Source organism: Lepisma saccharinum, chromosome 14 (assembly GCF_977018435.1).
Source record: "Lepisma saccharinum chromosome 14, izLepSacc3.1, whole genome shotgun sequence".
Taxonomy (NCBI): Eukaryota; Metazoa; Arthropoda; class Insecta; order Zygentoma; family Lepismatidae; genus Lepisma; species Lepisma saccharinum.
Genome location: NC_139242.1, coordinates 69,930,345 through 69,958,111, shown reverse-complemented (window position 1 = coordinate 69,958,111; position 27,767 = coordinate 69,930,345). Strand labels below are relative to the sequence as shown.

The 27,767-nt window shown below is 36.4% G+C and overlaps 1 protein-coding gene across 5 annotated transcripts in view; it reads right to left on the bottom strand.

The window, feature by feature from the left end:
- LOC145999002 (uncharacterized) overlaps positions 1-27,767 on the bottom strand; it is a 133,139-nt gene that overhangs the window by 10,473 nt on the left and 94,899 nt on the right. For 2 of the 5 annotated variants that reach the window (XM_083135862.1, XM_083135861.1), the window contains exon 3: positions 21,314-23,291. The exons of 1 other annotated variant lie outside the window; for it this stretch is intronic. In XM_083135862.1, coding sequence (XP_082991988.1) covers positions 22,178-23,291 — 1,114 coding nt within the window. In that variant the 3' untranslated portion in view covers positions 21,314-22,177. Of the gene's footprint in view, positions 1-3,105; positions 4,434-21,313; positions 23,292-25,245; positions 26,320-27,767 lie in introns of those variants that run through there. 2 more of the 5 variants (XR_014443357.1, XM_083135865.1) reach the window with 2 other exon arrangements.

Here is a 27,767-nt window from a genome sequence, read left to right as displayed (position 1 = left end):
CCTGCCAACTGTGGGTTAGTGGGCAACTTACTTTCTGGATGTGCCTAATATATAAATAAAACATAGCACTTACATGTTAATTTAATAGGAAACTAATGTCTTATTAAAGTCTCTTCTTTTTTGCCCCTCCACCTAGTTACGTAAAACATTGTTCATAGTATTAGTGTATCGGATCTTTAATTTGCAATCGAATTTGCAGATGTGAACAATACTACACACTGCTTGAATGAAGATGATGTGGAATGCACAATCGACTGTCCATTTATTATCCACATTTCTTGAATGCTAAGTTTTCTTTTTGTCGGATTCAACGGAAAAGAGTAGGTACATAATATTTCTTCAATGTCTAAGCATGGCAGCTACACCTAGGCAGAGGGGGGGAAGGGGGTCGCAAATTCAGTGCAAGGTGTGAGAAAATCTATTCTCATCCTGGGCGCTGAAATCTGTAGCTACAGCTCTGATAAGGACATATTTCCTTTCGTTCGAGAGACCATTAACAGATTTGCACCATTATAGAAACATAACACAATAAAAGTATGAAATTTTGTTGATCATTATTAATAGAAAGTAATAATTAAATGAAATCTAACACTTATTAAAAACATTTCACCTATTTTCTAATTTCTTGACATTCTGAACCGGTTGAAGACCCAGGGGGAAAAACGATGAATGTCAATTTTTCGCCCATTTTGAGATCGCAGCGCCATCTGATAGCTCAGAAGCTGTACTATAAGAATGTGAACGGCCCTTGGGGGGGGGGGGGGATGGTGAGAAGTGCCTGAAAAATGCATTCAAACATGGGGGAAGAACGATGAGTGTTTTCTGTTAAATAATGTGTGCCCCACTTAAACGGGTTATCACTATGGGAAGGTTATTCCAGTCGTCCATTGTGCGTGTGTTGAATCGTGCAGTGTTGTGATCGGTTCTATTGTGTACTATTTGTGACGAACCTGAATGTTTGCTTAATATTTGTTGATATATTAAGATTTTTAAATGTTTGTTATTTCAAATTATGTGTAAGATGTCACAGACAACTTTAATTAGATTGGTACAGTTGTGGTTGGAACTTGTATATATATTTAGAAATAGGTCATAATCTGTTCGCATTGACGTCACGTTCCTATCTCAACAGAGGAAGTGAACCCGCCTGAATGTTTTCTCCTGACGACGGACTGAATTGAAAAACAGGTGAAGGTGAGGAATCAATAAGCATGTGGTAACGGAAAAAATGGAATGCCAGAATAGTTTTATTGGTTTACATTAATTTTGTTTCTTTGTAACGACTAGTTTCCAATAGGAGAACGTTGCATATTTCTTCTGTAACTGCAGTAGTATGGAAAGTGATAGTGATGAGTTGGGAAAAGTTGCAATGAAATCCACCAAGAAGAGAAAAAAGACTGGACGAATGCGGGATGTGATGAAGAAATTGAGACTTGCATCTCCCGCAACAGGTGACGATTGTAAGTGTAAACGGTTCAGATGTTATGAAGTGGTGGGAGAAAGTGAAAGAAAACGATTGTTTAAGGAATTCAGAGTCAGAGTCAAAGTCGAGGAATCAATCCAAGACGTCCGTGTTTGCTTCAAAGCTTTTATCGCTTTGCATGATATCACCTAGACGAGTGCAGACCATCGGATCTTCTCTGGTTTATCGAGTTCGTCACTTGGTCATCTTTTGTGATTCTTGTGCCGGCCAGAACAAGAACTATACTGTCATTAGATACCTCCACATCTCGTGACAGAAAAACATCGTTTCGATGCCATCAACATGTTTTTCCCAATCAGGGGCCACTCCTACTTAGAGTGCGATAAAAACATGAGCTACATAAATCAATAGTCCTATGTTGAGTTGCCGGACGAATGGAGAGATGTAATAAGGAGCAGCAGACACAAACCAATGCCATTTACTGTGGTAAACTGCACGAAGGAGCTCTTCAAGACGTGGACTGAGTTCTTGTAACCAATTTACCTGCCATAATGTCCATTTCCTACCAGGCCAGTGCGTTGTTTGGAGATAAGAGATGACAACCCTACCAAAATTTTCTACTGCAATACCTATCTTGGCACTTATTTGCATGCTGATGTCATGTGGTGACCACCGAAGCGAGGAAAGAACAAAGGAATCTCTACTTCACCTAGAACCATTTTGAGAAACTTGTATGATGGACCACTGCCCATTCTTTTGCTCAGTACAAGGATCTCCAGGATTTGAAGCGATTTCTCACCAACCCAGAGGCTCAACAGTTTTACGAGACCACGCTAATCACCAACGCTATGGTAGAAAATGATGAGGATCTCTATGTGGACTACTTAGTTGATGATAAGGAATAGTTTGTGAGTTACCCCCAAGACTGATCCAACTTTTTTCATTTTGATGATAGTTTGAAAAATAACAAACATTACTCTTTTTAATGTTGCAGTGTTCTCTCATTTTGTCTTTGTTCATTAGTGCACACCTGCAATGTAGAATTAAAACCACATTTTTCGGCATAATTTTGCTTATTACTCTTTTTTGGTTTCCTCTGATTCTCCAGAAACATTTTCCTATGGTTACCTACATCTGTGGGAGTAAAAAGATACATAAAAATAATTATTTTGGCATATAATGGCATATTTATGAATAGAAATACTTGTTTTTCATTTCCTGGCAAATCGTCTCGAATGAACATTCATCGGTTTTTCCCCTGCCCCTTCAGTTGTAAAAGGAATTAATTTGCAAGTTTAAAAATGTAGCAAATTAATTTCTTTATATATGTATAATGATATTAATTAATTATTTAATAATTGACATATATTTCATGACAATAGAATACACACACACACATATATATGTGGATATATCCAGAGATCGGGCTTGGCCCCTTTCCTCAAAAAAAGCCTGGGTATGGGCTGGGTTTGGCACATAAATACCTAATGGGTACCCTACCCCAACATGATTCCCATCACAAACTCAACTTCCCAAGTTATAGCCTCTCCTTGTCAACTGATTTATGCATTCTCATCAAACTCTAAAATTGTGCAACAAATCCAATGCTGGGACAAAACAAAAGCTGATATACACTTAAGTCTAAAAAAAAAAGAAGAAAAAAATAGAAAAAAATTTCTCACCTCAAACATAAACTACCAGGACAAACTGAAAGGGAGGGTCACACATTCTTTTACTTTTTATAGCTTGTTCAAGACATATATTCTTCATTTTTGTCCCCCTTCAGTAGTTTAGGATGCAAAATGACTGCCAAGTGTCATTTGTCAGTGACTAATCTTTGAAAAACTTAAAAACTCTTCCAAAAATTTCCTCTTTAAACTTTCCATCACTACTTCTATTTTCCCTACTTATTAAGATGCATAGTGCGAACATGTCTCTTCAAATGAGATGATCTTTTAAAACCATTCCCACACTGTTCACAGACATACGGCCTATTATCTGAATGACTTGTTATGTGTGAACTCAGATCTGATTTTTTACAAAAGCGTTTTGCACAGATTTCACAAACATATGGCATTTCTCCTGTATGTTTCCTCCTGTGCGGAATTAAAACTGACGGATCACTAAATGTTATTCCACAGAACTCACAAGAGTATGGCTTTTCACCTGAATGGATACGGAAATGACAGTCAAGTTGGGCTTTTTGAGAGAAGCTCTTCTTACAAACTGCACATGTGAAATTTCTTTCTCCAGTATGTTTCATTATATGCGTAGCCAAAGTTGATTTGGAACTAAATGTATTTTTACACACATCACAAACATATGGTACATCCTTGTGTTTTCTTTTGTGGGACTGTAACGCATTTTTACTGAAAAAGTAAATGAGACACACAGGGCATCTGTAAGTTCCTTCCTTCTTGTGCAAGTTCATGTGAGTATTAAAGTTGCTTCTGTGAAGAAAAGTTTTTGCACATATGCTACATGTGAAGTTCTTTGATGTGGAATGAAGCTCACTGTGTCGAATCAGATATATTTTTCTTCTAAACTCTTTGCCACAGAATTCACATGGATACAAGGGACTGTCCATGTGTAACTTCAAATGTGCCAAGAGGTACTGTTTTGCACAAAAAACCTTAGCACAAACCTCGCAAACAAATTTACTATTCACATCAGAATTAGTATTATAACTCTCCACAGATTTTCTATTCTGTCTTATCCTTGTATTTGCACTACATGCAGATAACTTATCTGAAAATACTGTATCCTTGGATTGAATGTGTGAATTTAGATGCATCAGAAATATCTGAATATTTTCTTCAGTTTCATCACATTCAGGACATATCCATTCGATCCTAGGCACATGTGTCTCCTTTTTCTTGCAGATTTTTTCCTCATTCACTTCTGATTGTACATGAGCTTTTACATGGTCCATGTAATCTTTCAGTGTATCTACAGCTTCATAACATTCAGGGCATATTATTTCTTGCTTCCTCTCTTTCACACTGGCAAGATAATGCCTGAAAGAGAATGGAATTTTTCAGTACTTTTGCTTTCGAAAATATACTCAATTTTTCATGTCTTAAAACTATGAGAAAGCAGAATTTTATTTAGCTAAATCCTTAATTCCAGGATTTCAAAATACAAAAATTGACAATTTCAAATATGTTCTTCTGCCTTTTAATACAGTTTTTCATCAAACCCCTTGAAGTTTATATTTTAATCTTTAACGAATGGAGTATTGTGTGCATTGATAGCCTCTCTGAACAGGAACTCAAGAACTAATTGTCATATAGAGATGAAATTTATATGTTCTACCTCCCAATAATGACAGTTAATGGAAGAAGAAGAAGAATATTTTTTTTTTAAAAAAAAAAACGATGGTTGTATTTGGAATGGCCCTGTGCCCACTACAATCGACCAAAATGAATGAAAAATTGTAGTATGAATTGACCGATACTTTTTGGGGGTAAAAAATATTACCAATGTATAAGAGTAGGACTGTTGCCATCTTACAGAAACAATTTCCGGAAATTCACTTCTAGCGTCGTCCCTGTAGATGCTGGATGAACTGCATTTGGAGGGAAACACAACAAAATACCTTTCTTTGAGGATATATAATGCTCACGTCCCAATATTGGGGAAGAAAAAAAGAAAGAAAGAAGAATGAACAAAATGGAAATGGCACAACATTTCTGAATGCTGAAATTTTGAAAATTAGGCCTTGGCATCTGGGTTCGTCACTGAAACCCTAATTGTTGCACATTGTTAAGTGTTCTCATTATTACACATAAAATAAAATATATCAGAAAAAAGTGCTGACACGAGGTTCTAGTCCTTTTTTATTAAAATCCATGTAGCTGATAGAATTGAATACACAGTTTTCAAGAAAACCTTGACTACAGAAAATTCATAATAAAATTTCCTGACTTTTTAAGGACAAAACATGGATTTTGTCTGACCCATATGGAGATAGTTACTCTAAGAGAGAAGGGTAAAACATGACAGAAACCTCTATGGAACATGGTTCCGTGTTTTATCTTCTGGATGAATACAACTAACCTTTCACCCACATAAAAATTTATTCCAGCCAATTCAGCACTTCCAAATCATTTTACTGCAACCACCTCCTTACAAATGCCTTGTACAAAGACCAGTTAAATTAATTTCGGTTCTGATTTTAAGATCTCCCAGCCTCAAGTTTACAACTCACTCGATTAAAGTTTTTGAAAAATTATTGTCTGTCTGTGGGATAGCTTACATGGCTCAGCTATAACACCTGCAAGGTGGAAAAACCAGTTTTACCTAGGAGGAAATAAGGACACACACTAATTCCTTAAAAGTGTTGAGTGACTATAGCCATGTGAGGTTGTGTTGTTGTATGTGTAGCTTGAAAAAGTTCTGTGTTATATTATTTTGCATGTACAAAAAGTTATTATGCGAATCTTCACGAAAACCATTGTAATGGAAAATGATTACCAGATTACTTTGATTTTGCAACATTGATAATTATTATTAATTTTTGTACAATATGTTTTTCCACATATTTCTCTGATATCACCCATCAATAATAATAACATAAATATTTCACTGTAGAGCTTTACAGTAGTTCTAATTGAGTCTAGGGCAGAGCTTGCCAAACTCACCAAGCCATGGAACTACTTCCTAGATTTCTAAATACACAGCAAGCTATCAAGAGTGAATTGAAATATTTATATATTTTTTGGGGTTCTTAAAAATATTCAGATGTAATGAAATTATTCTTATTAATAGACAGACAGGAGGGGCAATCAATGTAATTTATATCATGTTGAATCAATACATTGTGGAGCTATTTTCCTGGTATTTTTGCTAAATATGGAGCAGTTTTCTGGATATCTGTTCCAAATACAGAGCTATTTTCAGCAGGAAATTTTGAAGCTCCGCAAACAAAATTTAATCTCTCAAAACTATTACAAGTCATGCATCATTTTGTTCAGAATGGACAAGGCTGCAAGCACATACTACTGGAGAACAATTTTGTTCCATTAGCTGGAAGAACAACAGGAACAAATTTTAAACATATATATATTTAATGAAATTTGGTCATCTCTCACAAAAGCCATGCAGGGATGAGAGGTTTGAAAATGGTATCACTGTACTGTACTGGGCATGATTCAATATTGCATTAGATTTGGAGAAAAAATAATTTTGGATGCGAGGCAAGATGGCATTTAAGGGTTAAGATATTGTCACACTACCAAGTGGCTCGGTGGCAACGTATCCATTTCACATGGCGAAGTTCTTGGTTCGGTACCTGTCCGATTGCCCCTACTTTTTTTTTATTAACCTGCATTTTATTTACTTTGAAATTTCATCTTGTCAAATTGTTGAAAATATTTTGATTTTCATACTTCTTGCAATAATTTCTACTCTGGATCATGAACCAAAAAAAAAAAAAAAATGTAGATAAAAACATTGCGAACAGTAGTCTTGTGGTTTTTTCTTTGTCACTTTCTCAAGAAAGAAAAGATATGCGTTTCGCTACACAGAATATTTTATCGAATATGACACATGAAAATGATTTTTCATACATAAAATTAAAAAAACATTAAAAAGGAGTGTATTCCTAAAAAAAAAATCAGTAAAATTTTATTTAATTTTAATTTCAATAAATGACTAAATAAAATTCAATAAATAGTTGCTTGAGTTATTTAAAAAAATAGTTCCTTGAGTTATTAAAGGTTTACTTGCCACCAGTGTTGGGCCAGGTGGTCCAGCCCAGTTTTCTCCATGCAGGTTTTTTCAGAAAAACCCACCAAAAAAACCCAGTCAAAAAGTGGATTTTTTCAGAAAATGTTGTAAATTATTGCTTTAGATACTAATGAGGTTCTATGATTGTCAAAAAATTTTGGAAAACTTGTAAAGAATAGGCTTATCAGATATTAAAAAATACTTCTATTTTACTTACGTATTTGTGAGTCTACTCCTCAAGTTAGCTACGTTTTGGGGAAGCGACTGCAACTTCTTCAGGCGTTCTTTAAGCATGCAATAATGCGATGCCGCATCGTTATATCATACAAGGAAAGGTTGGACGGGTAGGATTGGGGAAAAAATTATCAGATTAACTATGTCCCTTCCAGCCTGCACTTCCTTAAAATTTGTCATGTTCACTATAAATTTCCTTAATATTCATTAAAAGCAGTAAAAACAAGTTAAACATCCAAGAACTGTGCTCACTCCCATCTGTGTGTTAACCTTTACACTCCCGAGCACGTTTATGAAAGTTCTTGCCCGGGTTCTCGGTGGGAATTTTAAATTTGAACACTCTTTGGAGGAAAATTGTTATAACTCTGGCACTATGGGAGCAATCTGCTTCGGATAACTTTTGTTTTGCAGCTAAAACATCAGCGCATGCAACTGTGTACAATTCAGAATGCCGGACTGAAGAAGGGTTGCTTGGGTGAGGGGGCACAACCCCCGAATTTCAATGGAAAAACATAAAAATCTGGAGTTTGCCCCCTCTTCTTCTGCTATTTTGGGAAGAAGGTGCGAACTTTAGTATTCGTTTCAAAGAATGGACATTTCTCAAGAGAATGAAGGTAATTTGCATTTTTGGAGGAAAGTTGTTATAACTCAGGCACTATGGGAGCAATCTACTTCGGATAAGTTTTGTTTTGCAGCTAAAACATCAGAGAATGCAACCGTGTACAATTCAGAATGCCGAACTGAGGAAGGGGGTTTGGGGGGCACGATCCCCAGATTTCAATGGAAAAAACATAAGAATCTGGAGTTTGTATCCTCTTCTCCCGCTATTTTGGGAAGAAGGTGCAAACCTTAGTATTCTTTTCAAAGAATGGATGTTTCCAAAGAGAATGAAACATGTTTCAAGTTCCTGGGTGCAATACAAGTTGAATAATGAGCCAAAATGTGAAACTCTGTTCGGAAATGTGGCATGGATATGTTGCAGAGGGGGGAGGGGAGGGGGGAGGTTGGTCATCAATGTGAATTTCCCAGGTTTGCTCCAGACCTGTGTCAGAGTTTCCACCCAAACATAAGAGTATGAAGGTCCAAAAAGCACATTTATTTCGTAATCAGCACCATGATACCATATCACCGGGGCAGTATGACCTTATTCTGATGATACCATATGATCGAGCCGTCTCATGTTACTACTTGCGCAGAGACTTGTTTCCGTTTGCTTGCTCCAGAGACAATTGAGACAGGGTATAAAGCAATACAAATTGAATGTTACGATACATTACTACTAGGGGAAAAGTGTATTTCATTTTCAAAATATACAATTTTAAACATAACCTGAAAAAAACAAATAAAACACTGTTCAAAACGTGGGCAAAATGCCAACAGTCGAACAATAGATTTTATTTTACCTCACGAGGTGTTTGGAAACTTTCAAGTGCTTTCTCTAGGAAATGGCTGGCTACTGTGCTAGCACTTTGACACATCAATACCAATGGGATACCCTACCACAACATGAAATCCCGTCCCAAACTCAAATTTTGAAGTTTTAGCCTCTCTTTGTATGACTGTCTTACTCACTCTTATCAAACTCCCAAAATTTTGCAACAAATCCAATGTTGGGACCAAACAAAAGCTGACATCATAGTTAAGTCTAAAAAGAAAAGAGAAAAAATTCTTTCTCACCTCAAATATAAACCACCAGGACAAACTGAAAGGGAGGGTCATACATTCTTTCACTTTTTATAGCCTGCTCAAGGCATATAGTGTGTTTTAAAAGTCCTGCAGGATTCGAAAAACCTATAACTTTTAAAGTAATACGTTTATTACAATGAAATATTCTTTATTACACAGAGGAAACTTTAAAATTAATGTTTGATGTGGTTTGGTTCATTGCCAGATCTCCAGCTGGGCACCCTTCACATCTACTCTTGCAATCTTCATTTGAACCAGAGGATTGCATTCTGACGGTGCTCGTCTGGAATGTTGTGAATCATATCACCTATCTTGAACTTCAGTTCGTTAAAGATCTGTCGGTTTCCGTTCATGCACCTGGATCTTGGCATGTCCCCACAGTCAGTAATTGCAAGTCGTAATGGCAGGTGGCCTTGGACGTCAAGGTGTGGGTCCTCTGCGGACACTCCAACTATCTCCAAATTGGCCATCAACAAACTCACGAACTTCAAGGTAAAAATGTGAGGGATGAGGAGGGGCACCATCTTGCTGAAAGTGGACCTCATTGATGATACCTAACTTCTGAAGTTCCAGGACAAGGAATGTCTGTAACATGTTCAGGTAGCTGGTGCCGTTCACCGTGTCCTCCTACAAGAAGAATGGACCCATTAGGTGGTCCATGGAAACTCCACACCACACATTGACTTTGAGGCTATCCTGTTTGTGTGTCTCGAACTCATGAGGATTCTCAACCCCCCAAATTCGGCAACTGTGTCAATTCACTTTTTCCAAAACATGGAACGTCATCTTATCAGAGAAAAGAATGAGAGATTGAAGGGCATCACTACCATAACCATTTAATCGGGTTAACATAAATTCACAAAATTTCTTCCTCATGTCACAGTACCTTCTATCAGATCATGCACAAATCTCATTTGTATGGCCTGGCTTTCACTTTCTTGCATAAGATACAGTGTAACATAGACCTCGCCATTCTCAGTTCTAAGGATGTTAGTTTAGGGCATTTTAATGGATTCTGTTGCACTCTCTCCTGTACTGCATCCACTACATTGTCACTCGTTCTTGGCCTCCAACCACGTGGCAAATCTGCTGTGCATCCCGTACCTTTAAACTTTCCATACCGTCTTTAGATAGATAGGTGCTTTTCAAATGTTGTTTGGAACCTTCTCCACACCAAAAACACAAAATTTCAGCTCAGCAATCCATAACACGCACTGAGCTTTTTCCTGCATTGATGACATCTTGGAATCGTGGGATAACCTGCACACACGTCATTCAGCACAGTGTACAGAACAAAATTTTAAATTTTCCTGTGTAAAAAAAATAATATTTTGTTGTAATGAACCTATTACCTTAAAAGTTAAAGCTTTTAAGAATCCTGCAGGACTTATAAACACAATGTATTATTAATTTCTGTTCCATTCAGAATTTTAGGGTACAAAATGACTCCTAAGTGTCATATGTCAGTGATATAAGTTTTCAAAAACATGAGAATTCTTCCGGAAATTACTTCCTTAAAATTCCATCTTTCTGTTTTCCCTACTTATTTGGATGCACAGTGCGAACATGTCTCTTCAAATGGGATGATCTTTTAAAACCATTCCCACACTGTTCACAGACATACGGCTTATTATCTGAATGACTTGTTATGTGTGAACTCAGATCTGATTTTTTACAAAAGCGTTTTCCACAGATTTCACAAACATATGGCATTTCTCCTGTATGTTTCCTCCTGTGTGAAATTAAAGCTGACGGATCACTATATGTTGTTCCACAGAATTCACAAGAGTAAGGCTTTTCACCTGAATGGATACGGAAATGACGGTCAAGTTGGTCTTTTTGAGAGAAGCTCTTCTTACAAACTGTACATGTGAAATTTCTCTCTCCAGTATGTTTCATCATATGCTTAGCCAAAGTTGATTTGGTACTAAATGTATTTTTACACACATCACAAACATATGGTACATCCTTGTGTTTTCCCTTGTGGAACTGTAATGCATTGTTACTTAATAAGTAAATGAGACACACAGGGCATCTGTAAGTTCCTTCCTTCTTGTGCAAGTTCATGTGAGAATTTAAGTTGCTTCTGTGGAGAAATGCTTTCGCACATATGCTGCATGTGAAGTTCTTTGATGTGGAATGAAGCTCACTGTGGCTAATCAGATTTGCTTTTTTTCTGAACTCTTTGCCACAGAATTCACACGAATATAAGGGACTTTCCATGTGTAACTTCAAATGTGCCAAGAGGTTCTGTTTTGCACAAAAAACCTTAGCACAAACCTCGCAAACAAATTTACTATTCACATCAGAATTAGTATTATAACTCTCCACAGATATCTTATTCTGTCCTCTACTTGTATTTGCACTACATGCAGATAACGTATCTGAAACTACTGTATCCTTGGATTGAATGTGTGAATTTAGATGCATCAGAAATATCTGAATATTTTCTTCAGTTTCATCACATTCAGGACATATCCATTTCATTCTAAGTACTCGTGCTTCCTCTTTCTTGCAGACATTTTCCTCATACACTTCTGAATGTACATGAGTTTTTACATGGTCCATGTAATCTTTCAGTGTATCTACAGCTTCATAACATTCAGGACATACTAGTTCTTGGTTTCTCTCTTTCACACTGGCAAGATAATGCCTGAAAGAGAATGAAATTTTTCAGTACTTTTGCTTTCGAAAATATACTCAATTTTTCATGTCTTAAAAATATGAGAAAGCAGAATTTTATTTAGCTAAATCCTTAATTCCAGGATTTCAAAATACAAAAATTGACAATTTCAAATATGTTCTTCTGCCTTTTAATACAGTTTTTCATCAAGCCCCTTGAAGTTTATATTTTAATCTTTAACGAATGGAGTATTGTGTGCATTGATAGCCTCTCTGAACAGGAACTCAAGAACTAATTGTCATATAGATATGAAATTTATATGTTCTACCTCCCAATAAAGACAGCTAATGGAAGAAGAAGAAGAATATATTCATTTTTTTTAAAAAAAAAAAACGATGGTTTTATTTGGAATGCCCCTGTGCCCACTACAATCGACCAAAGTGAATGAAAAATTGTAGTATGAATTGACCGATACTTTTTGGGAGTAAAAAATATTACCAATGTATAAGAGCAGCACTGTTGCCATCTTACAGAAACAATTTCTGGAAATTCACTTCTAGCGTCATCCCTGTAGATGCTGGATGAACTGCATTTGGAGGGAAACACAACAAAATACCTTTCTTTGAGGATATATAATGCTCACGTCCCAATATTGGGGAAGTAAAAAAAAGAAAGAAGAATGAACAAAATGGAAATGGCACAACATTTCTGAATGCTGAAAATTGGGCCTTGGCATCTGGGTTCCTCACTGAATCCCTAATTGTTGCACTTCGTCAAGTGTTCTTTTGTTCTCATTACACAGAAAATAAAATATATCAGAAAAAAGTGGTGACTGAGGAGTTCTAGCCCTTTTTTATTAAAATCTATGTAGGTAATAGAATTGAATACAGTTTTCAAGAAAACCTTGACTACAGAGAACTCATAATAAAATTTCCTGACTTTTTCAGGACAAAACATGGATTTTGTCTGACCCATATGGAGATAGTTATTCTAAGAGAGAAGGGTAAAACATTGACAGAAACCTCTATGGAACATGGTTCCGTGTTTTATCTTCTGGATGAATACAACTAACCTTTCACCCACATAAAAATTTATTCCAGCCAATTCAGCACTTCCAAATCATTTTACTGCAACCACCTCCTTACAAATGCCTTGTACAAAGACCAGTTAAATTAATTTCGGTTCTGATTTTAAGATCTCCCAGCCTCAAGTTTACAACTCACTCGATTAAAGTTTTTGAAAAATTATTGTCTGTCTGTGGGATAGCTTACATGGCTCAGCTATAACACCTGCAAGGTGGAAAAACCAGTTTTACCTAGGAGGAAATAAGGACACACACTAATTCCTTAAAAGTGTTGAGTGACTATAGCCATGTGAGGTTGTGTTGTTGTATGTGTAGCTTGAAAAAGTTCTGTGTTATATTATTTTGCATGTACAAAAAGTGGTTATGCGAATCTTCAGGAAGACCATTGTAATGGAAAATGATTACCAGATTACTTTGATTTTGCAACATTGATAATTATTAATTTTTGTACAGTATGTTTTTCTACATATTTCTCTGATATCATCCATCCCTAATAATAACATACATATTTCACTGTAGAGCTTTACAGTAGTTCTAATTGAGTCTAGGGCAGAGCTTGCCAAACTCACCAAGCCATGGAACTACTTCCTAGATTTCTAAATACACAGCAAGCTATCAAGAGTGAATTGAAATATTTATATATTTTTTGGGGTTCTTAAAAATATTCAGATGTAATGAAATTATTCTTTTTAATAGACAGACAGGAGGGGCAATCAATGTAATTTATATCATGTTGAATCAGTACATTGAGGAGCTATTTTCCTGGTATTTTTGCTAAATATGGAGCAGTTTTCTGGATATCTGTTCCAAATACAGAGCTATTTTCAGCAGGAAATTTTGAAGCTCCGCAAACAAAATTTAATCTCTCAAAACTACTTGTAGTATTACAAGTCATGCATCATTTTGTTCAGAATGGACAAGGCTGCAAGCACATACTACTGGAGAACAATTTTGTTCCATTAGCTGGAAGAACAACAGGAACAAAGTTTAATGAAATTTGGTCATCTCTCACAAAAGCCAAGCAGGGATGAGAGGTTTGAAAATGGTATCACTGTACTGTACTGGGCATGATTCAATATTGCATTAGATTTGGAGAAAAAATAATTTTGGATGGGAGGCAAGATGGCATTTAAGGGTTAAGATATTGTCACACTACCAAGTGGCTCGGTGGCAACGTATCCATTTCACATGCCGAAGTTCTTGGTTCGGTACCTAACCGATTGCCCCTACTTTTTTTATTATTAACCTGCATTTTATTTACTTTGAAATTTCATCTTGTCAAATTGTTGAAAATATTTTGATTTCCATACTTCTTGCAATAATTTCCACTCTGGATCATGAACAAAAAAAAATGTATATAAAAGCATTGATTGCAAACAGTAGTCTTGTGATTTTTTCTTTGTCACTTTCTCAAGAAAGAAAAGATATATGTTTCGTTACACACAATATTTTGTCGAATATGACACATGAAAATGATTTTTCATACATAAAATTAAAAAACTTAAAAGGAGTGTATTCCTAAAAAAAAAAAAACAGTAAAATTTTATTTAATTTCAATTTCAATAAATAGTTGCTTGAGTTATTTAAAAAAGTAGTTCCTTGAGTTATTAAAGGATTCCTTGCCACCAGGGTTGGCCCAGGTGGCCCAGCCCAGTTTTCCCCATGCAGGTTTTATCAGAAAAACCCACCAAAAAACCCAGTCAAGTGAATTTTTCAGAAAATGTTGTAAATTATTGCTTTAGATACTTATGAGTAGAGCCCGGAAGTTCAGGCATTTATTTTCGATAAAATAGGCAGGCAAAAAGGCATTTATAATGTGGTAAATAGGCACTAAAAATGAAAAAAAAGGCAAAATAAACCGAAAAAAGGCACATTTACAAGTCGCTTACTTTTATCTATAATTTCTGGCAAAATATTAAAATCTAAATTGGGAAGAGCATTTCAATTTTCTCCGTCTTGATTGCACATAACTACAAGGTGCTTTTTAAGTTCTAAACATTCATTGATAGTCGTCGGTCAGAGAGAATGTTTTTCATAATAGAAAATGATCTTCCTACTTCGACAGAAGTTATTGGAGCATACATATAACAAGCTAATGGAGCTGGACTCATTTTGGTAACAGCATTTTCACCTTTTAGAATATCACAAATTGTTTTCAATTGATTCAAGTCCTCATTTGCACTCGCTACCCGTTAGCACTTTTCCGCAACAGCTCACCCCTTTTCTCCTGGCACTTCCATCATCTGCTGCATAGATTCCTCGAAGATTTTCATGGATGCTATAATTGTAATTGTCTCTGGCAATGCACCATAATGTGCAAAAGTAAACTTGAATAGCACAGAAGTTTTTTCACTTCACGAATTGAAGCCGCTTCATTTTCTGGAAGAGCATCGATCACCTCACTGATTTTTTGAAGGTTGTTAGCATAATATATAGCTGCTGATATCCAGGTTCCCTATCTCGTCAAGACTGGTTGCTGAGGTAAACTAAGCTCAATCGCAACTTCCTGAAATTTTCGGGTTCGAGAGGGAGATTTCAGAAATATTTTCTTTGTGTTCGAAATCAACCTGTCCACTTCAGTCAATCATGCACAAGAAATGTTAACCGAAATTCAATATCCTGACTCAGCATGAAATACTTTTTTCTCACACTTTTCTCCTTCAGCAATGTTGAAACATGTGTGAGTTCAATATTACTTAAATAAGGCGAAAATTATTCACATAATAAACAGAAGAAAAATAAATGCCAACAACGTTTTTTGGGAAAAAATAATTTATATACACATTTTTTTTTAAAAAAATGTCAAATTTCATTGAAAAGGGCAAAAAAAGGCATTATAATTAAAAATAGGCAGTGGGGTCCCAAATAGGCAAAATGAAAAGATTCAAAACAACATAAGAAACGTATATCCGGAAATATTTTATCAATATATGCAGTAGATAAAAAGAGGCATTTTGCCAAACTTCCGGGCTCTACTTATGAGGTTCTATGATTGTCAAAAATTTTGGGAAAACTTGTAAAGAATAGGCTTATCAGATATTAAAAAAAATATTTCTATTAAGAACACAATAAAAATATCATATAAAAGCTATTTTACTTACGTATTTGTGAGTCTATTCCTCGAGTTAGCTATGCTTCGGGGAAGTGACTGACCCCTTCTTCAGGTGTTCTTTAAGCATGCAATACTGCCATGCCGTGTCTTTATATCATACAAGGAAAGGTTGGACGGGTAGGATTGGGGAAAAAATTATCAGAAAAACTATGTCCCTTCCAGCCTGCATTTCCTTAAAGCTTGTCACGATCACTATAAATTCCCTTCAAATTCATTAAAAGCAGTAAAAACAAGTTAAACATCCAAGAACTGTGCTCACTCCCATCTGTGTGTTAACCTTTACACTCCCGAGCATGTTTATGAAAGTACCCATGTTCTCGCCTGGGTTCTCGGTGGGAATTTTAAATTCGAACACTCTTTGGAGGAAAATTGATATAACTCTGGCACTATGGGAACAATCTGCTTCGGATAACTTTTGTTTTGCAGCTAAAACATCAGTGCATGCAACCGTGTACAATTCAGAATGCCGGACCGAGGAAGGGTTGCTTGGGGGAGCCGGGGGGGAGGGGGCACGAGCCCCGAATTTCAATGGGGAAACATAAAAATTTGGAGTTTCCCCCCTCTTCTCCCACTATTTTGGGGAGAAGGGGCGAACTTTAGTATTCTTTTCAAAGAATGGATATTTCTCAAGAAAATGAAACATGTTTCATGTTCTTGGGTGACATACAAGTTGAATAATAAGTCAAAATGTGATAATTCTTTTTTTAAGAGTAATTTGCATTTTTGGAGGAAAATTGTTATAACTCGGGCACTATGGGAGCAATCTACTTCGGATAAGTTTTGATTTGCAGCTAAAACAGCAGAGCATGCAACCGTGTGCAATTCAGAATGCCGGACTGGGCTTGGGGGGCACGACCCCCGAATTTCAATTAAAAAAACAAAAATCTGGAATTTTCCCCTTCTCCCCCTGCTATTTTGGGGAGAAGGCGCGAACTTTAGTATTAGTTTCAAAGAACGAACATTTCTCAAGAGAATGAAACATGTTTCATGTTCTTGGGGGCCATACAAGTTGAATAATAAGCCAAAATGTGATTTTTTGTTTTACAAAAAATAGGTAATTTGCATTTCTGGAGGAAAATTGTTATAACTCGGGCACTATGGGAGCAATCTACTTCGGATAAGTTTTCCTTTGTAGCTAAAACACCAGAGCATGCAACCGTGTACAATTCAGAATGCCGAACCGAGGAAGGGGGGTTTGGGGGGTGCGACCCCCGAATTTCAATGGAAAAAACAAAAATCTGGAGTTTGTCCCCTCTTCTTCCGCTATTTTGGGGAGAAGGTGCAAACAGTATTCTTTTCGAAGAATGGACATTTCCTAAGAGAATGAAACATGTTTCATGTTCCTGGGTGCCATACAAGTTGAATAATCAGCCAAAATGTGAAACTCTGTTCGAAAATGTGGCATGGGTATGTTGGGAAGGGGGGGAGGGGGGTTGTTGGTCATCAATGTAAATTTCCCAGGCTTGCTCCAGACCTGTCTCAAGAGTTTCCACCCAAATATAAGAGTATGAAGGTCCAAAAAGCACGTTCATTTCGTAATCAGCACCATGAATATGGATCACCGGGGCAGTATGACCTTACTCTGATGATACCACATGGTATCATCGGGAGAGTAAAGTTAATCAGCTGATATTCCGCGTGGAATGTGGGAGCACTTTGGTTATCAGCCACTTCCTTATGTGGGGAAACCATAGTGGCACATCATAGTTTCAACTCTGATGATCAATTGATACAATACATTTTTGCATGTTTAAACATTACAATGGGGAATTGAGTACATTTTGTTGAAATGTCGTTAATTGTGACATAATTAAATTGGACCACTCTTTAAATGATTTTTTCATTTCTCATCCTAATGGGTTGCTTGCCTATGCAGTAAAATGTTATTTATGTCTAGTTAGGAGCTCTATACCAATGTAAGTTGTGCATCTTCATAATTACCACAATGTCAGATTTGTGCACGAAACTAGAGGAGCACTATGTACTTGAACTATAATTTGACAATAAAATATATCAAAATATGGTGCATGATTTAGGAGCATGAGTTAGGGTGGATTGGGAGAGAGGGATATGTCATCTATTTAATGACCATGATAACTGCTGTAAATTTAGAATCATTTAGGTAAAATTATTTCTGCAGCTAAAAAACTTGTGAACATAATTGAACAATTTGTTTTAAGATGGTGGATGAAAAACTTATTATCCGCATGTTACAAGCTCTATGCTTTGCTCTACAATGTTTTTTTTCATTTTTTTCATTTTTAGAGTATAAGGAATTAAACTGAGTAATTTTAGAGATTTTATTGGGCACAATTTTGCAGTAAAACTTTTAAAATAATATTTCATAGCTTAGGACAGGAGTGGTGGTAAAAGGTAAAATCACAAACGTTCTATTTTTGATAAACACCATAAATGCAAAGCTTTTGAGTTGCAATATAACTTGAAGGATTGGTCTTGCATTATATTTGAGAAAAATTGGTCATCATGTTTAAAGATAGTAGATGACAGACTGCGTTAACATGTCTTGCGAGAAATTTAAATTATGCTCATATTTGACTAGGTTATATTTTCGTAGATTAAGAAACACAAGTGTCAGCAATGTTATGGCATCACTTGAGTTTTAAGTTTTTAATAAAAATTCTGTAATGTAGTGTGTGTTTTAGGAAGGCTGGGGGTAAGTCACCAATTTTGAGAACACAATAACTACAGCAAATTTAGAGGTTTCTAGCGGAAATCAATCACAACTAGATACACCTCGGGAATGATTCTGTCTTGCATTTGTTCAAAGTATATCAAGATTGTAGATAAAAATTGATTTTTCTTATGCTGAGGTACATTCCAAATTCTGATGACATTTTCAAATCTCTGGCTAAACTACATTTTTGGAGATTAACAAAAGAGACTTTCAGGGCTTCGCTTAAGCTATAATTTGACAATAAATGTTTTGAAATATAGTGCATGTTTGGGGATTGTTGTGGACCAAATTGGAGGTCAGCAATGTTTTGACCATGGGAATTGACATTCTCATAGCAGCCAGATATTTTGGAAGATGTATAAGGTATTACATTGGGATGAAATCAGCCAGACAATTGAATATGGCAAACTTATAATTTGGCATGGTTAATACATGGAGGAGGTATTTTTGCTTGAAACATCCAGAAAAATAATGGGAAAACACAACTGTGATAAACTCAACAAACTATATTCAAGTAGATTTAAAACATTGCGTTACATAGTATTTTTGGATTATTTAAAGGTCTATGGCATATGAAATAAATAAGATTTTTAAAAAAATGTGTTTGTAATTGCAGCATAATTCATTCCAATGTTTGCACAACAGTGCATTCGCAAAATAATTTGTTTCATAAACTGAAGTTCAGAATGGTTCCGATTGATTTGCTTTATTTTACTTTGCTTTTTGTGCCACTTTTGGCTAATCTGCGAAGATGGGGATGAGTGATGATATGATGAATGGACACTCACAAACATCCTTGCCCAGGCCGGGATTCACCTCGGGAATCAAACCCAAGACCTCTGGCATTGTATCGTGATGTGCTAACCAATCTGCCACGGGGGCCGGCAAAGATCAGAATGGAATATTCACTAATAGTATTAACTAAAAATGTGCTTAATCTTGAAAAAAAAAAAAAAAAACATATACTTTAACATGGCTAAATTTGAGTATCATTATGGAGGAAGAAAGTAGCAAAAACCTGATTGATAAAATTAAGTCTGTAAAAAGTTACAGTTATTGTTTTTTTGTGGCAAGATTGACATGTTATGTCACAGTGTTGTTTATTAATGTGTTCATCATAACTACTCAAAATTCACAAACGATGATGCATCCAAGCACACACACACACACATGCATTTCTCTTGTTTGTTTCACTGGTTGGTTGATTCATTTGCTTCATTTTACTCCTCTTTTCCGCCATATTTGGCTAATCGCAAAGATGAGAACGAGTGACGATATGATGAAATTGATGAAGGGACACGCAGAATACCCATGCCCAGGCTGTTATTCGAACCCAGGACTTCTGGCATCATAGACATTTCTCTTGTTAGAATAAAATGTTATTAGTCCTCACCTATAATAAGGTGCCAGTATGGAGCACATAGCATCAAAGGGGAGGAAATAGTGGCCAGAGCGAAGCAGTACATGCTGCTGTGAAGGCTGGTAACTGCAGTCGCTTACCCCCCTGCTGGCAATCCATTTATCTCTCTTGTGTTCATTGGTGGAGTCATCTCACGTTACTACTTGCGCAGAGACTTGTTTTCGTTTCCTTGCTCCAGAGATAGTTGAGACAGGGTATAAAGCAATACAAATTGAATGTTACGAAACTACTAGGGGAAAAGTGTATTTCATTTTTAAAATATATATTTTTAAACATAACCAGAAAAAAACAAATAAAACACTGTTCAAAACGTGGGCAAAATGCCAACAGTCGAACAATAGATTTTATTTTACCTCACGAGGTGTTTGGAAACTTTCAAGTGCTTTCTCTAGGAAATGGCTGGCTACTGTGCTAGCACTTTGACACATCAATACCAATGGGATACCCTACCACAACATGAAATCCCGTCCCAAACTCAAATTTTGAAGTTTTAGCCTCTCTTTGTATGACTGTCTTACTCACTCTTATCAAACTCCCAAAATATTGCAACAAATCCAATGTTGGGACCAAACAAAAGCTGACATCATACTTAAGTCTAAAAAGAAAAGAGAAAAAATTCATTCTCACCTCAAATATAAACCACCAGGACAAACTGAAAGGGAGGGTCATACATTCTTTCACTTTTTATAGCTTGCTCAAGGCATATAGTTTGTTTTAAAAGTCCTGCAGGATTCGAAAAACCTATAACTTTTAAAGTAATACGTTTATTACAATGAAATATTATTTATTACACAGAGGAAACTTTAAAATTAACGTTTGATGTGGTTTGGTTCATTGCCAGATCTCCAGCTGGGCACCCTTCACATCTACTCTTGCAATCTTCATTTGAACCAGAGGATTGCATTCCGACGGTGCTCGTCTGGAATGTTGTGAATCATATCACCTATCTTGAACTTCAGTTCGTTAAAGATCTGTCGGTTTCCGTTCATGCACCTGGCTCTTGGCATGTCCCCACAGTCAGTAATTGCAAGTCGTAATGGCAGGTGGCCTTGGACGTCAAGGTGTGGGTCCTCTGCGGACACTCCAACTCTCTCCAAATTGACCATCAACAAACTCATGAATTTCAAGGTAAAAATGTGAGGGATGAGGAGGGGCACCATCTTGTTGAAAGTAGACCTCATTGATGATGCCTAACTTCTGAAGTTCCAGGACAAGGAATGTCTGTAACATGTTCAGGTAGCTGGTGCCGTTCACCGTGTCCTCCTACAAGAAGAATGGACCCATTAGGTGGTCCATGGAAACTCCACACATTGACTTTGAGGCTATCCTGCTTGTGTGTCTCGAACTCATGAGGATTCTCAACCCCCCAAATTCGGCAACTGTGTCAATTCACTTTTTCCAAAACATGGAACGTCATCTTATCAGAGAAAAGAATGAGAGATTGAAGGGCATCACTACCATAACCATTTAATCGGGTTAACATAAATTCACAAAATTTCTTCCTCATGTCACAGTACCTTCTATCAGATCATGCACAAATCTCATTTGTAGGGCCTGGCTTTCACTTTCTTGCATAAGATACAGTGTAACGTAGACCTCGCCATTCTCAGTTCTAAGGATGTTAGTTTAGGACATTTCAATGGATTCTGTTGCACACTCTCCTGTATTGCATCCACTACATTGTCACTCGTTCTTGGCCTCCAACCACCTGGCAAATCTGCTGTGCATCCCGTACCTTTAAACTTTCCATACCGTCTTTAGATAGATAGGTGTTTTTCAAATGTTGTTTGGAACCTTCTCCACCCCAAAAACACAGAATTTCAGCTCAGCAATCCATAACACGCACTGAGCTTTTTCCTGCATTGATGACATTTTGGAATCGTGGGATAACCTGAACACACGTCATTCAGCAGAGTGTAGAGAACAACATTTTAAATTTTCCTGTGTAAAAAAACAATATTTTGTTGTAATAAACCTATTACCTTAAAAATTACAGCTTTTAAGAATCCTGCAGGACTTTAAAAACACAATGTATTATTAATTTCTGTTCCATTCAGAATTTTAGGGTACAAAATGACTCCTAAGTGTCATATGTCAGTGATTTAAGTTTTCAAAAATATGAGAATTCTTCCGGAAATTACTTCCTTAAAATTCCATCTTTCTGTTTTCCCTACTTATTTGGATGCACAGTGTGAACATGTCTTTTCAAATGGGATGATCTTTTAAAACCATTCCCACACTGTTCACAGACATGCGGCTTATTATCTGAATGACTTGTTATGTGTGAACTCAGATCTGACTTTTTACAAAAGCGTTTTCCACAGATTTCACAAACATATGGCATTTCTCCTGTATGTTTCCTCCTGTGTGAAATTAAAGCTGACGGATCACTATATGTTGTTCCACAGAATTCACAAGAGTAAGGCTTTTCACCTGAATGGATACGGAAATGACGGTCAAGTTGGTCTTTTTGAGAGAAGCTCTTCTTACAAACTGTACATGTGAAATTTCTCTCTCCAGTATGTTTCATCATATGCTTAGCCAAAGTTGATTTGGTACTAAATGTATTTTTACACACATCACAAACATATGGTACATCCTTGTGTTTTCCCTTGTGGAACTGTAATGCATTGTTACTTAATAAGTAAATGAGACACACAGGGCATCTGTAAGTTCCTTCCTTCTTGTGCAAGTTCATGTGAGAATTTAAGTTGCTTCTGTGGAGAAAAGCTTTCGCACATATGCTGCATGAGTAGTTCTTTGATGTGGAATGAAGCTCACTGTGGCTAATCAGATTTGCTTTTTTTCTGAACTCTTTGCCACAGAATTCACACGAATATAAGGGACTTTCCATGTGTAACTTCAAATGTGCCAAGAGGTTCTGTTTTGCACAAAAAACCTTAGCACAAACCTCGCAAACAAATTTACTATTCACATCAGAATTAGTATTATAACTCTCCACAGATATCTTATTCTGTCCTCTACTTGTATTTGCACTACATGCAGATAACTTATCTGAAACTACTGTATCCTTGGATTGAATGTGTGAATTTAGATGCATCAGAAATATCTGAATATTTTCTTCAGTTTCATCACATTCAGGACATATCCATTTCATTCTAAGTACTCGTGCTTCCTCTTTCTTGCAGACATTTTCCTCATACACTTCTGAATGTACATGAGTTTTTACATGGTCCATGTAATCTTTCAGTGTATCTACAGCTTCATAACATTCAGGACATACTAGTTCTTGCTTTCTCTCTTTCACACTGGCAAGATAATGCCTGAAAGAGAATGAAATTTTTCAGTACTTTTGCTTTCGAAAATATACTCAATTTTTCATGTCTTAAAAATATGAGAAAGCAGAATTTTATTTAGCTAAATCCTTAATTCCAGGATTTCAAAATACAAATATTGACAATTTCAAACATCATGTTGCGTCATTAAATACAGTTTTTCATTAAGCCCCTTGAACTTTCTAGTTTAACCTTTTAGTGAATGGAGCATTGTGTGCATTAGTTTTGGAATGCCGACTTCGTGCTAGACCACACCGACCCACATCAATACCTCTTCTCATTATGGCACACTGCAAGGAATGGGCTGTAATTCACCAGGAAACCTTCCACCACCTAATTGAAAGTATGCCTGCGAAAGTGAAGGCTGTCATAAAGGCTAGGGGTGGGGCAACACCATGTTGACTGACAAGTGTTTCCAATGAAGGACTTCTACTTCATTTTCAGGTGGGTGTCTGGATACTTCTGATCACATAAGAGTATATTTAGATTGTTCTCTGAAGACTGACTGACTTCACATGACTCACATTTGCCTGATTTCAACATTTATGAATATTTTCCTTCTCAAATTGGTCAATAGTCTTAAGACTGTTCATAGTTTCATTCTGATGCTTAAAGACATAAAGGATGTCCAAGTTGAGTTTTCTTTTCCATGTACGTAATAGAACTGAACACACAGTTTCCAAGAAAACCTTGACTAAAGAGAACTCATAATGAAATTCCTGGACTTTGTTCTGACCCAGATATTTTTTCTAAGAAAGGAGGGTAAAACATTGTACATTAATGTAATTTATGTCATGTTGAATCAGTACATTCAGGAACTTTAACATGGAGCCATTTTCTAGGTATTTGTGCCAAATACAGAGCTGCTTTCAGCAGGAAATTTGAAGCTCTGAATAGAAAATTTAATATCTCAGAAACTACTTGTAGCATTACGAGTCATGCATCATTTTGTTCAGTGTGGACAAGGCTGCAGGCATATGTGAAAACAACCGCAAAATATCAAAACTACTTCTTATTGTGGAAAGTGTTTACTGTCCCCTACGTAATTTTTCTTTATCCACCCTTCTGGCACTTTTTCTCATTCTATTCCTGTGTTTATGTACCGTATGTATGTATGTGTGCTTATATACATATAACATGAAACTTGGTCATCCTCCACAAAAGCCATGCAGGGACGAGAGGTTTGAAAATGATATCACTGTATTGTCCTGGATATGATTCAATATCACATGAAGATTTGGAGAAAAAATAATTTTGGATGTGAGGCAAGATTATATATCCAGAAAAATAGGAGGGAAAAGGGAATTCATAGAGAACAATATCTCCAAAACTACTGATAGTATGGTTATGAGTGATGCCTCATTTTGTTCAGTAATGACCAGACTACATGCACATGTTGTTAGAGAACAAATTTGCTCTATCAGCTAGAAGAGGAGGAGTAAGAAATTTGAAAACAAGGAAAGATTTAATTTTCTTTTTTCCAGAATTTAAGATTTGGCCATTCCCATGGATGGGAGGGTTGAAAATGGTGTGTGCCCAATGCCCTCCCTTTCCATATCACTTGGCTACTTCACAAAAACTGCATGTCTCTGCAGGCTGAAAAAAAAACATCTGTTGCTTGCATATGTCATGTTTGGGTTAGAGAATGGAAAAACAGCATTGATGATGTTAAAATTCATTAAGAAAAAGTATGTACCTAATCTGATAGTAATAACTATAGTAATCTCATTCTTTAGCAGTCAGGGTTATACCACCTAACTACACTATTGAAACGAAAAATCCACTGTAAGCATGAACATTAGTTTCTGTGTGTATGTACAAACTAATTTTATATTCTTGAATCAAGCCATTTTAAAAAATATAACTGGGCAAGCACTGAAATCCTTGAACATTACAAGTTGAAAGTGTGATATCTTTAATAAATTTATTAACATTTGGACTAGAAAAACAAACAATAACAATACAAATGAAAGAAAATATACAATTGGTGCAGAAATTCTGTCATACAGGTGTAATGTCACAGTTTGGGAATTTTTGGATAGCACCTTCTACGAAGGTCCATAGATACTGACATATAAACTTCAAAGTTAATTTTCTTTATGGATGAAGAAGTTTTTTGTGTCTTTGTAGATGGTTGATTCTTTTGAATGCATTGCCACACTGTTCACAGACAAAAGGTCTGTGCTGAAAATGTGAGGACCTGTGTGCATTTAAAGTTCCTTTTCTCTTGAAACACCTTCCACACTCTTCACAGACATATGGCATTTCCCCAGTGTGGTCTCTCCTGTGGTGTATTAAGCTTGTGGGATCCCCAAATGACTCCCCACAAAACTCACAGCTATGAGGTTTTTCACCAGTATGGATACGCAAATGCCGTTCGAGGTGGCCTTTTTGTGCAAAAAGTTTCTTACAGAAGTCACACTGAAAGTTCCTCTCGCCGGAATGTTTTGTCAAATGTGTCATAAGATTTGACTTCGTGCTGAATGTTTTCTTGCATATTTCACATTCCGCTCTCCTACGATTTGTATGAACGTCACAGTGGATTCGAAAGGCTTGTTTTGAAGTAAACATTTTCCCACACTCGCTGCATGTAAAACCACTATCACCGTTGTGATCATGTTCATGAGTGCGAAGATTTCTCTCATACCTGAAAGCCTTGCCACAAACATTACACACGTGAGTTTTCGGCCCCGGATGGACTTCTGCGTGTTTCAGCAACAGCCCTCTTTTCTTAAACAATTTTCCGCAAATGTCACATGGCAGGCCAGGTACATCTGTGGAGTGGCTTTTGTAATGGTACATTAAGTTCTGCTCCGACGAATATTGCCTTGCACAAATAGCACACTGAAATGGTTTATCACCTTGTTCTGAAACTTTTCTCAGACTATGGGCTCCTTCTGGACCCTCTGTTTCTTCTTTCAAATGCTTCAAAAAGTCATTTATGGTGGAGAAATGTTTGTCACAGCACGAAAGCAGTGAGCTTTCAGTCTCTCTCATTTCAAGTGTGGTTGAAATCCTGCAACAAGAAGGGAGTATTAATTATGGCACCTGTGAGAGAGACTGCTATATTCTCATATCTGTGATAGTATCTAAACTCTGCCACCATATTTTATGCTCAAAGGTGCTGTTCTTGGTCACAAATTATGGTTGTAAATTCAGCCAAGTATCTTGAGACAAAAAAAGCTCTCACGAAATTTAATTATTCTTGGTCAGGAAATTCCAACACAGAAATTCATGTTCATATCTTGTGCAAGCAAATAAATAAGGTCACATCAACAGAGAATACACACTATAAAAGCTATGCCATGATTGTGTTTGGGACTAGCTTCTTGAATATAACAGAAAGAGGGCCTTCTAAAGTATGCAAATTCTGTTAGACTGAATCAGCACATAGAATGAATCTGAATTGAACAGAATAGAAGATAACCTACAATAATTTTTGTCATATTCAGCTCTGAAGTCCATTTCAAAACATTCAGGTCCTAAGCCACAATAACTCAGAGACTAATTCAAACAACACCAATAAGAGTTAACACAACTATTGGTACACAATGACATTTGAAAATCCCCCCCCCCAATCAGAGTCCAGTTTACAAAAACACATAACTTCATATTACTGAATACTGAGAAGAACTACATAGAAAACTAATGCAGAGAGACTTAAAAAGGTTACACATTACATCATCTTTTAAAAATGTGTCATTCATTTTCAGTGGCACAGTGTCACCATATCAGCTATATTTGCACCAACTGCATAGGCTTTTTATTTTGTCCTGTGTAAATGTACGAAATGTAAGAAAATTTATATTGGTTGCTGTAGTTAATGATAGTTTGTTCACCCGATTTTCCACCTTTCATATTGTGGTGAAAAAAAAAAGCACCTGAGCAGCCCATAAGAAATGCTACAACAATCCAACGTAATGAAACAGGGAACCACTTATGTTATGTTCATACTGCAGTACTGACGGACGAAGGAGAGAAATACCACAGTGAGCCCTCAAACTAAAGTGGACAGTAATTTGTTTTCTCCTCTCAGTTCCACTTTGCTTGTGCTTGCATGTTTCATGTTGCTACATTCACTGCAGTTGTATGTGTCAAGGATTGGGATATTGTGCGATGTTTAGCAAGCGAGTGTAACAAAATTGTGCTATGTTCACATATGTACTTTCATTTAGTGTCTTTATTTTGTTGGTAATGCTTCTACAAGACACTGAAACCATTGGCAAAAGACATGTGCATTCTTTCACATTTTTAATTGGGAAGGGAACCACAGGAAGGAATTGTTTATGCAGAAGTAATGGAAGTTTAAATGGATTTGAAACCTGGAAGTATTGAATAGACTGGAGGAGATGATGAGCACACAATAAGGCAACTCCTTGCACATATAAGAATCATTTGCAGGAGGGCAACCATATAGACAATAATCATAAATCCTGAAATTTTCAAGTTTTTCAAAAGAAATTT